At 32.8% G+C, this 12,667-nt stretch overlaps 1 protein-coding gene and 1 long non-coding RNA gene across 2 annotated transcripts in view; both read left to right on the plus strand.

Moving 5' to 3' along the window:
• LOC139427292 (uncharacterized) overlaps positions 1-12,667 on the plus strand; it is a 297,439-nt gene that overhangs the window by 126,822 nt on the left and 157,950 nt on the right. The gene's annotated exons all lie outside the window — the stretch shown is intronic.
• LOC107443772 (glutamate-gated chloride channel-like) overlaps positions 1-12,667 on the plus strand; it is an 85,841-nt gene that overhangs the window by 12,139 nt on the left and 61,035 nt on the right. Inside the window, exons 2-3 of the mRNA XM_043039848.2 lie at positions 4,237-4,316; positions 9,144-9,211. Coding sequence (XP_042895782.2) covers positions 4,237-4,316; positions 9,144-9,211 — 148 coding nt within the window. The remainder of the gene's footprint in view (positions 1-4,236; positions 4,317-9,143; positions 9,212-12,667) is intronic.

The following is a 12,667-nucleotide window of genomic DNA, read 5'->3' on the forward strand; positions in this document are numbered from 1 at the left end:
GATGATGAGGAGTAGTGAGGAGGAATGGAGATGGGAGGAAGAGGGGGTGCTCAGCACCAAAAAATCGAGAGGGGGTTCGTGTGACATGGACAATCAAGAAATGTTGAGTGGCATGGGGTATAATTAAATGACAATATAATCATAAACAATATAAAATAAAATAATCATGAAGATTATGATGATCTATATTATTAAGGAAGGTCTGGGTTAAATATAATATAATATATATATATAATGTCTTTACAACGCACGATAATCAACCCAAATTGAATAAAAATAAGATAAAAATAAAATAGATATATACAATAGGAAAATAATCAACGAGAGAAAATTATGTCGTGAGCTCTGTTACAGCGGTGACCCAGGCGCACATAAATCTATTTATTAAAATTGTGCTGGTATCGATCTACTAAACTGGATCGGAATTCATTTGTTTCTCCACCTATTTCAAATGTGTAGGCTAATGTGGGACAAAATTTTTGACCCTAATGTCAAAACTAATTTGGGGCTGAAGAAGTATTATTTTATAAAGATAGCTGCTTTAACACGTTCACGCCTGGGTGTCCCACCGGTGGGTCATGCTAGATTGTCTCATCTTGGCAGCGCACCGTGGTAAAACTGGTAACAATAAATTTCATTTTTTATTTTTTTTCCGGGAATAATAAAAATCCATAACTACCAATTGTTTTTAACGGATGCAATTTTTATATTGAACTGTTTCTTCACCGTGACAAATTTCCTTACAGTGAATTGTTATTGTTGAGAACAGATTAACTCCTCCCGAATATTACTAATATTGAAATAGTTCTTCTGCCAGTATTTTCTCTTTTCCCGTACCAGTATTTTCACTTTTCAAGTCGTGAACGTGTTAAATTGGATCGGAAGTCACTTGTTTCTCCACCTATTTCAAATCTATAGACTAATGTGGGGCAAAATTTTTGACCTTAATGTCAAAACTAATTTGGGGCAGAAGAAGTATTATTTTATAAAGATGGCTGCTTGAAATAGTCTCTTATGTATTAATTCATGGGCTAAACAATTAACATTAGAAATCCCCCACGGTTTGCGAAATTAAAATCAACCAATGACGTGTATACTCCAGAGACGCCAACTTGCTCCGGACAGCAAATATATATTTTAAAGTGGTAATTTATCAATTGTGTTTAATAAAGTCAATTTAGTAGATTTTTATCCACCACTATTTCTAAATAATTCGTAAGCTAATATAATTCACCACTTTATAGTATTTCAGTCACGCTATACGTTTTAAAAAGCAAGCAAAAATAGTCAAATATTGTTAAAATTTACTTTGTACCAATTTTTTTTAATTTTGTTGGCGTGTCCGGAGCAGTTGGCATCTCTGATACTCTTTGAACGCAGAGCAAGTGGTCCTATGATATATATTACGAAAAACTTTTGCAAATATTTTTTAAAGGTTGTAACATATATAAAGGATTGTTTTTCAACCATGGTAAAGTGAATAGTGAAGAATAGTTAAGAAGTAAAACAGTTGCTGTTGTTTTCGTAGGCCATTAAGGCAAGGGGTCCAACTGTTCTTGTTTTCCAGTTACGCCTGTTATGGTCAAGAATTCGACTTCTGCCACACCCGTACGTCACACCCGTTTATAGACCGGACTTTTTCATACCTCCATTCATTCAGCCACAGATCGTTATTTTGACCTGAACCAGAGAACGATCAATCTCCAATCCAGTACCCCAAGAGGTATAATTTGCTATGGAAACATAAAGGACTTTGTGACCCGACAGATTTAACATGCACCAGTCACCATTTTATACAGTCTTTTGGAGTTTTTGGCCGGCTAGATTCGAACTCCCGTTCTCACGAGCGTTTGTCCAGCGCCCTGTCAACCAGTCTATCCCGGCCAGTCTATGATATGATTTTGCTTATAAATTTTATTTCATTTTCGTCTTACTTTCAGTCCTGATTCAGATGGTTTGAAAGTGTGGATAAAAGAGCTTTTGGATCAAATGTCTTAGATTCTTATATCCAATTAAAAAATAAATCTGAGTGACTCAGTGAATATTCATCCGAGTCATGGCATGCATACAAATTTAGCTTAGGACAGCGAGTTCCACTCCAGCTCTTAATATAAGATACGTAACAGTTCTATTGGTAATATGAAGGAAACATACCACCAAATACTTATTCTTATTGTATTTTATTAAAATTTCGAGTTTTGATAATCAATAAAATACATATACTTTTACATGACAAGTATACACTATGCACTACATACACTATACACTATTTACTACATACACTATACACTATGTACTACATGCACTATACACTAATTGCACTATACACTACATATACAATACACTGCATGCACTATACACTACATGCATCATACACTATATACTTCATACACCAGTGTTTCCCAAAGTGTGGTACGTGTACCCCAAGGGGTACGGGAGCAGTTTAGAGGGGGTACGCGTTCTTATGGGAAATATCTTGTGATATACTATCTTAATATCTTGTAATATAAACAAACGAAAATTTCACAAAATTTTATTTAAAAACGAAGCTGGCCATGACATTTACAATTACGTATTTTTTTATTGGCTATTTTTTGCAGAGTTTACAGTTAATAATTAGTGATATCAACATCCAGTTGTGATTTTTTACTTTTGAGCAATTTTTTTTTTACAGTAAAAAATACATTCATTTTTTATTGGTGGTACACAGCGTTACGAAAAATTTAGAAAGGGTACACAAAATTCATAAGTTTGGGAAACACTGACATACACTATACACTACATATACTATACACCACATACGCACTACAATAGAGATTTAGTTTATGCTTGTCAAACTTGTTCAATAGGTTAAAATAATTTTCCAAAATAAAAGCGCTATTCGAAAGAGTTATAAGCAATTGAGACCGGGATAGCATGGTTGGTAGGGCCCATGTTCAAGAGCTCGTGTGTACGGTTTCCACTGGCTGAAGTCTCCCATGTAGTAAATGGTGATTGGTTCGCGTTTGATCTGTCGGGTCATAAAGTCCTCCATGTCCCCATAACAAATCACTACCTCTGGGAGTACTTAATTGGAGATTGATCGTTCTCTGGTTCAGGTCAAAATTACGATCTGTGGATGAATGAATGAGTGAATGAATGAATGAATATCTTAATGGGTGCGCCCTATAAGTGGGCTGTGACGTGTGTGGGGTTAAAGTCGCATTTTTGATCATAGATGGTGCCACTGAAAAACCAGAAACGCGCCCTCTGCCTTAAATTCGCTTAGTTTCACCAAACAGGTTTGCTGGTATTTGGCAAGTGGCATTGGAAACAACAACAATAACATAAACAATTATTTGTTTTGCATACATTAATATGAAAAGTTCTGTCTCTACAAAGTTTAAAGGAAACTGAATAAAAGTTAGAGGTATTATGTTAAATAGTAAGCTCTTTAAAAATGTATATAAGCGCTTTTATGTTATAAACATAACAATAATGCTGCAAAAAGAGATTTCAATTGTAAATTTAATATGCTTTCCACCATACAGAAATTAAATAAAAATAATATAACTGAAGAATTTTAAAACAAATTCATTTACAAAAAGAAATCATCATGCATTTTGAAATAGAAAAAGTTAAAAAAATATTATGTATAAAATGTTTGTTATCTTAAACTCCATAAAAATTTTTATTTTTTTAATCGATTTCTTTAGCAACATTAAAAAAAAAAGGAATCACATTTGAGAAGAAGGGGACATTATTATGATAACCGAAGAATGAAAGTGCACTTACTTTCACAATTTCTGCGTTATTTGCGAAAACATGTGTTGATGCTATTAAAGTCCTGTCTGTGCATGTATGTCCATAGTATTGGGAAATAAATATGTATAATTTAGATTTGACATCACTTGATATCATTGATTTGGAAATGATCACACCGCTGGTTGGTGAGCTGATGATTTTGAGTTCGATCCTGACAAGCGATAAAGCATCCGGCATGCATACGCAAGGTGCACGTTAAATCTGTTGTGACTGAAAGTCCTCTCGTCGGTTGTGGCGAGGAAGTTTGAAGAGAGGGTTACCAGCTCAGGTGCTTTCCACGTCGTCTGACCAGGGTCAAACTTACGTAGCATTCCTACCATGGCCGTCAAAAGATAGAGCCCTAAAAATGGGGCTAGATGTTTGGACATGGGTGGGTTAAGTGAGCGGTCAACAAAGCGTTAATTTCAAATAAATGTTTCTTTTCTTTTGCAGTTTCGACGATACTCGTCGTCTTACAGTCGATGATATTGTTCCTAAAGAATATGATGGTTTAGAGACACCAAGAATTTCAAGTAAGGTCATTTTGTCTATTTTTTTTAAAATCCTAAAACCTAATTCGAGTTATTAGCAACAAAATTATTAAATAATCATTTAAACTTTAGTTTTTTGTAAAAGAAAAAAAAATTAGTTTACCTTTAAACTAAGTGATTGTTTTCCTTTTTCCTACGTTTTATTTTCTATAGGTCCCTTCAAAATAATGGTTATAGTCAAGTTTAAGATGCTTATATCATAAATATATGAATGTTTTATTTTTCCTAGATAAATGCTAATATTGAAGTAATTGTGTTACCGCTATTAATCTTTTAAAAAATGAATATGTCAGATATATGTGAGCCTGAGTACTTGCAAAACTTTATAAACTGGCTAATATTACTGGTTAGGATTTTCACAAGAGCTCATACCTGCCAACATTCACTCTTTTCGAGAATGGATTTTCCAAGTGGTAGTAAAACAATTACCGAAAAACTATCTTCCTCAGAAATATATTTATACTTTAATCAGGTTGTAATTCGCTATCGTAAGGACTAATATGCTTTTGTATATTTGTTGTAATTATTCATTTGTAGTGGTGGTCAAACTGATTTAAAATTATTAGTGAAATAACATAAATTTTCTCTAGCACTTTAAATGTTAAAATAAATCTTCCGGGAAAACCGGAAGAGATGGTAGCTATGGGAGTTTGTCTCGTGACGGTAAACTAATAGCCTCAGCAATTATTTACCTTTCTACTATTGTATTCTAAGCTTGACGTTTTAGCAAGGTAACTAAATATACTTTGCGTCAATTTGCGATATTTAGTTGAGAATATTTTTGTACTTTTAACTATAATCCCCTAAATTTTTTAATTTTTCATTTTTTTTCATTCCTCAAAATGAAACTTTTCTGAAAAACGTATGTTTCACTAACGGTTAAATTATTCAATTTAAAAATTAAGTAATGTACCTGTTTTTTAAGTATTTTTTTAAAGTCCTTAAGTCTTACGGAGAAAAATTTAACCACTTTTCTTCATTGTCCTTATGGCTACATCTTTGTTACCTCGTTACAAAGATGGCTCGAAAGCTGCGGTCAAATTGAAAGACATGCTGTACAAATTAGAGAAGAACATCACAAAGATGCATTTAGGGTACCTGTGAGATCGTGTGGCTAGGAAGGCTCACTCCCCCCCCCCAACATGATTAATCAAACATGAAGAGCTTTACCCTAACTTAATAGGCGACTAAAAACCAGGCAGAAAAATTTCTAAAAGAGCTTTCGAATAAGCACCTGTTTTAAAAAAATTGGTTCTTTATACTGTAAAAAATGGATACTCAAATTTCACGAAACTTCTATCGTTTTTGACGAAACCGTTTCCTGGTATTGCCCCGAGTAAATCTTTAGTCAAAATGATAAAATAACTATCGTCACTTTTTCGAGGAAACGAAATTTCGTGAAAAGGGAAGAGATATTTCGTCAATCTATTTTTTAACACCTCATCGTGTCTAATGGGAGTGATCATTTCGTCATGGGCACCATGTTAGTGGATCACCGCTGCCAAAACAACACAAGAACAGATAGAACAGATAGAAGCGGTATTTGAACCAGGGATCTTTCTAGTACCAGACTAACTCCTTGACAGCCCTGCAGGCTGTTTGGCTTATTTCAACATTTTAGTTTTGTTTGTATAGTCTTCATTCGAGCCAGTAATCTCCAATAATGCACTGCGATGAGTTGAGGAAACATTTTCGTCATACATTTGAGAGTTCACCTTTCGTCACAATTCTCATGATTTCGTGACGAAATGACTCTCAAAATTAGTGAAATGCAGCGCAAGGATTGTTAAATCATCAAAAATGAGAATTTTATTTCTGAGAATCTAGGCAATCCCTGTTCTAAGAACAGTAATTTGGAAGGATTAAAAGTTAGTTTTCAAATTTTGTTACCGGTTTTTTAGTTTCTTGAGGATGCTGGTTTGCTAGGCTGAACCCTTTCCGGAACAGCAAATTTTAATTGAAAATTTTAGTCAGTCAGGATCTAAGTAAGTGCGACTTTAGTTAGTATTAAGTTAAGTGCATACCTACCAAATTTTCTCTTCAAAAAAGTTTTCTCCTTGTGGTTCTGAAATAATTATTGAAGTGTGATATTGCAGACAGATACTAAATTAACTTTTCTCTATCAGCTAAAACACAATAAGACAGCTAGTGGATTACGTTTAGCATGTTTAAGTTATTTTAATGCAGAATAAATTATAATTAAATATTTTAAAAACAGTAATCAAGTATGATTGCCAAATTTTGCTACCACATTAAATACAAAAATAAAATTTTCCGGAAAATCCAGAAGAGTTGGCAGGCATGCAAGTGAAATAATTTAGCTCTTTTTTGTTTAAATCCTAGTGCTAAGCATTTAAAAGCAATTAGTTTTACATTTTTAGTGGCTTTTAGCATTAATTGAATTAATGCTGCCAGACACAGCACAGAAAAGGGTTGGTGGAAGATGTAGGTAAGTGACATATTCAGGGGTATCAAGGAAAATAACATAAATTGGTATCATTCATATGGATATGTTTAATGTAATTGAATTGTTTTTGCTTTCCCCTTAATTTTAACACAACTAATCCACATTAGTTTTGCAAATGATTGCAGGTTTTTTATTTCAAATTAGGTAGTGGTAAAAAATAGGGCAGATAATTGTACGCCTCATCTTCTAATAAATCTATTATAAATTAGTTCGGTTATCGCTTCTGATTGATTGTGGCCACTCTAGGAATGTCACTTACCTTGTTCTTTCAATAAACTCTTCAAATATTGCAATGATGTAAAAAGTGAAAATAAGTTGCACTATACATATCTTTAAACTAGTGATGGTCCGTGTACGTAAAAAATAAGTAAAAAATGGTGACCAGTAAAACTAAAAATCTATTTAACAAGATTAAAATCAGTTACATATATCTTTTAGTGAAGTGTTACTTTATTACTCTTTATTAAAAAAAATCTCTGAGGTCTACTTTAAAATGATTCCCACATTTTAGAAACTTTTAGGTATTCAGATTACATTCAATATGCTTTCAATTATGTAAGTCTGATAGAACAATATTTACTCATAGAAGCAGGTTTGATTGAGATTGATGCTATATTTAGGTTAAGTAAAATGGGTTTTTTTATATTTAAGAATAGTAGTTTCGTGAATGAAGAGCAGCGCAGAGTAATCAGAGATGAGCTCCCAAAGGTCCTCTAAAAATATTCAAATGGTAGCAAACTACTCATCAAAGCAATTTGAAGATTTTCGAATTTCGCAACCACTTTAAATTTGATATTATTCATTCAGCATGTATAAGACATTTATGTAAGACATTAAGTTACCGTGCTGTCAGTGGAAGGAGCAATTTTTGCGGGCTGGTGGTAAAATACCACCAACAACCCTATGACCCGGCATCCTCCCAAAAAAGAATAGCAAGTCAGATGAAGACTTGATACCAAAACATGGAATATCGAAGTTAAAGACGGAAGGAAAACTCGATCATTAACATGTTGAGAGCCACGCTAATTTCACATGACTTGCCCTTCTGCCCACGGTAAATAACTACAAACTAAATTTGCAAATATTAGACGAATTTTGCTGTTTTTTTAGATGGTTTATCATGACATATCTGACAAAAGTGGTGAATTATNTTAAACCAAGAATCATAACAATTAAGTAAATTTTGAATACATTTTCTGCAATTCCATAAAAGAGTGTAAATTTTATTGTTTTATATCATTTTATACGCTGTCAGCCTGCTGTTTTTCGCGGCCTATGTGAAAGGTCAGTGTCAGCAAGTGGTGGTTGAGGCAGCCTAAATGTAATTTCAGTGTCAGCCACCGGTGGTTGACGTGGCCTGATTGTAATTTCAATGTCAGCCACCGGTGGTTGACACGGACTAAATGTAATTTCAGTGTCAGCCACCGGTGGCTGACGCGGCCTAAATGGAAAGTCCAGTGTCAGCCACCGATGACTGACGCGGCGCTCAACGTGTTAAGATGAAAGTCAAAAGACTCAGGTTCGAGTATTAAATTAGCTATCCATTGGAAAATCTAAAGTCAGTTCGGGAAGAGAATTTTTTTTTCCATCTACGCATTTATCGATGCAACTTTTTTGTTTCTGAAAAGTACACACCAATTATGAAACACTTATGTTACCACTTTTTTTTAATATCTTTTAAACTGGAGTCATAGTTGGGGATTTCTTGGTAAAGACATATAATTCCGCTCTATTATGTTTGGTAAATAGTGGTTGCTAAATAACAGTGGAAGTTTAGAAGCAAATAGCATTACACTTTCAGTGGTTTGCAAAATTAGACAAACTGGGCAGTTAAATGTTAAAAGGACTCTAGACATAAATGGTTTTAGTATAATAATTCTATTTTATAACCATCGTTGAACAGTTGGTTCAGTTCAGAGTTTACGATTACAAAAGTTCAACTCCGTAGCATTGTAATTTTTAATCCTATATAGAAGACAATTGAACTCCTGAATCAAGTATTATGAGAAATTTGTCTTCGTGGGGGACTTTTTCATGGAATAAAAACCTGTATTTGCGCTTCATGAAGTGGAAAACAAAGAAAATTTTTTACTTGACAGCAAAGTGACTCTAACCCATGATACATCTACAACTGAGGATATTTTATGTCAGCATTGTGGTCGGTGCGAGCCGGGTGAGAAATTCCTCTGCCCACCCATCGCTCCTGCGCCACCGCAGCTGTGGTATAATAATTGACATTCAAAGATAATCCAAAAAAAAGTGCAAGATAATTTAACGAAAGTAAATAGCTTGATTCAGTAAAGCATAGTCTACCAATTTATAGTCATTTATTTATTTTTCAGATGGTCCTGCAGAAGTGAAATTAACTATTGTAATCATGAACGTACGAAATGTTGACGTTTCCGAAATGGTAAGTTATCTAATAACATCCACTAGGATTTTCTCTGGGTTTTGAAAAAATTTAATAGTGGTAGTATTTTCACGTTAATGCTAGCAAACATTTTCTTCTTTAATGGTACCACTTTAACTTTTATCGATCAAGTAAGGCAGATCTTTGATACAGATATAATATCTTTACAAAATTGCCTATAGTGGTGGTCACAAATGGATGAAAGGATCACAGTTTGGTCCTCTTTTCGTTTCCACTATTAAATTTTTCTAAGGCTAGTAGTACTTCTCATTCACTTCTTAGTAGGTTCACACAAGCAATGAAAACTTAACCCCTTGGGGACGGGTGATTCGTACAAAATCAGAATCAGGATGTAAATAAATAAAAAACGGTAGCTTAAATGTAGGCGTTGCTAATTTGACAGACCTACTTTGCTTTGACTTTAATTATTGTTAGTTTAATCATATATATATATATAATCAATGTCAAAGTATAACTAAATAATTTTATTTTGAACTAAGTAATGGTGAATTAATACGTTCACGCCGGGGTGACCCACCTGTGGGCCACGCTAGATTGTCTCATCTTGACAGCGCATCGGAGTAAAAACTGGTAACAATAAATTTCATTTTATAGTTTTTTCCGGGAATAATAAAAATCCATAACTACCAATTGTTTTTAACGGATGCAATTTTTATATTCAATTGCTTTTTCGCCGTGATAAATTTCCTTACAGTGAATTGTTATTGTTGAGAATAGATTAACTCTTTCCGAATATTATCTAATGTTGAAATACTTCTTCTACCAGTATTTTCTCTTTTCCCGTACCAGTATTTTCACTTTTCCCGGCGTGAACGTGTTAAATTAATTAAACAATTATAACCCCGCCCACAAATATACTGCTAATGAATTACTTTGATTACCAGTTTTATCTTTTTTCCCTGGTTGATACGGTTTTATGCTGGCACGTATTTGTGACAGTCGGCGCGAAAGGGTTAATGATTCAACAGAACCAGGTAGGTATTCATTTAGTGGTATTCATAGGTATTCATTTATCATTTTAAAATTTAACATGTTCGACAAACTTGAATAAAAAAATCGACTTCACAATTACATAATTTATGTTATGGTACACGTCAGAAAATATTAATTGCTATCTATATAACTATTATTACTAATTTGGTTCGCTAACCCATAAAGGTTGAAGTTTAGTATTTATTAAATTTAAGTGAACAAATCTAAGATAACTTAATTACATAATAATATTAGTAAATAGATTCAACACAGAGAAAAATGAGAAAAACGGCGAAACTATGAGCTAACAAAATATTTTATTAAAAATAAATTATTCAGAAATTATAGAATTCAAATAAAAGATTACAAAAGTCAATTCTGAAAGAGCGAAACATATTATTTTATCCATGAACAAATATATATACAGTACATGAATAAAAAGCACAACACAACATGCAAATTTGAAATTTTAACATTTCGTTTTAAAATTTTTTGTGCCAGATGCTTCGAATTACTCCATACCACGCATTTGAGCTCTGTACCATGCGCTAAACAATTAAATTAGTACGACCTATTTTTTTAAATGCATGGAATTCGATGTAAAAAAAAATTTTTACTATTTCGCAAATTCGAAGCATGTTACTTGAAAATTTCAAATGGTTTTCTTGATTTTGAAAAAAACATGATATAATTTGGATGAATATTTTTAACACATTCACGCCGGGAAAAGTGTAAATACTGGTACGGGAAAACACTGGTAGAAGAACTATTTCAATAGATAATATTCGGGAGGAGTTAATCTATTCTCAACAATAACAATTCACTGTAAGGAAATTTTTCACGGCGAAGATGCAATTCAATATAAAAATTGCATCCGTTGAAAACAATTGGCAGTTATGGATTTTTATTATTCCCGGAAAAAAACTAAAAAATGAAATTTATTGTTACCAGTTTTCACTCCGGTGCGCTGCCAAGATGAGACAATCTAGCGTGACCCACCGGTAGGTCACCCCGGCGTGAACGTGTTAAATATGCCTTTTTTAACCCTTTCAACTAAAAGCCAAAAGATTTGTGGTTATCGTTGAATGAAGCAATCATTGTTTAATTTTTGTAGCACAACAACTTCAAATATCGTAAAATCCTCACATCTGCCAACTTTTACTGTTTCCGTAAATGATTTTCCGAAGTGGTAGTAAAATATAAATTGAAAAATCAATTTTACAAATATATTCTTATATTGTACCACAGATTAAAGGTGCGATAAATATATTAACATGGTAAAATAATAAACTTGTAACGCAGTTAAAATCATTTTTAAGTATATTTATAAATCAAAGAATAAAATAAAAAATGCAAAATGTTTAGGGTCACTTTAAAAATAAAATCTTTCGGAAAATCCGGAATAATTGACAGCTATGGAATCAATAATTTCAGAGTTTTTAGCTATGTATATTCTTATATATTATTTGTCCGTTATTGTCTGTTTCTTTTTTTTCCCTACTTAATATACTGCTTGATTACCGTAAATGATGTCAAATAAACGTAAGAAATGTATAAAAAAAGTAAACTAAAATTTTTTAATTAAATTAAGAAAATGTGAAAAATATTTATTTATTTAAAAAAAGTTGGAATGTCCCAATTTCGGGACGCTGGGCACGTAAGAATGGATGCAGGTTTTTTCCCCAAAACTCATCTTCCAAGAATATTGTCTGCGCCAACGTCTGTTATAACTGAAAGCCTCTACACGCTTTTTTAATAGGAAGTCCAATCAGACCACTGTGGAAGTAAATCAGTTTACAAAAGAGCTATCTAATAGAAAATCTATTAAAAATTAGAAAGTGGTAGCAAATGTATGTCTAAAAATTTGTTTAATTTATAAATATGATGGGTTTGTCTTATTTATTTGTCAACCACTACTGATTCAATTCTCTAATATATATGATAAATTTCTCTCAATTTCTTTTAAAATTAGAATTTGGGTTCATGTGCTCAACTGGTTCACTTTTTAAATAGTCTGCGCAGACTGCTTATAAAAAACAGCGTGGAGGCTTTGCTCGAACAACAGATCTATTGTTGTATTAGTGAATATGCCGTTATTGATTGTCCTTTTTGAAAAAAAAATAAACAAGCTTTAAACGAATTTAGGTTTGATTTCAATTTAAGTGTTTCAGGGAAAACTCCCAGCGCGAGAGTGCGTCGTTTTCGCGATGAAAATTTTGAATTAAAAATAACTTAAACAACGTTAACACTTAAATTTCCTTTTAAAAAAGCGGAGCAAGTTGGCATCACTGCAAAGAGCACGCCAACGCTACTATTTTGAATGACTACGTTTTTAAACATTTGATACTGCACTTTAGATCCTCTTTATGAAATTAAATTAAAGTATAAAACTGGTAGATTAATTAATTTTATATATATATATATATTCATAATTTTATAATTTTGATTTGTAATTGTTATAAT

The sequence above is a fragment of the Parasteatoda tepidariorum genome, chromosome X2, assembly GCF_043381705.1.
Source record: "Parasteatoda tepidariorum isolate YZ-2023 chromosome X2, CAS_Ptep_4.0, whole genome shotgun sequence".
Classification (NCBI taxonomy): domain Eukaryota; kingdom Metazoa; phylum Arthropoda; class Arachnida; order Araneae; family Theridiidae; genus Parasteatoda; species Parasteatoda tepidariorum.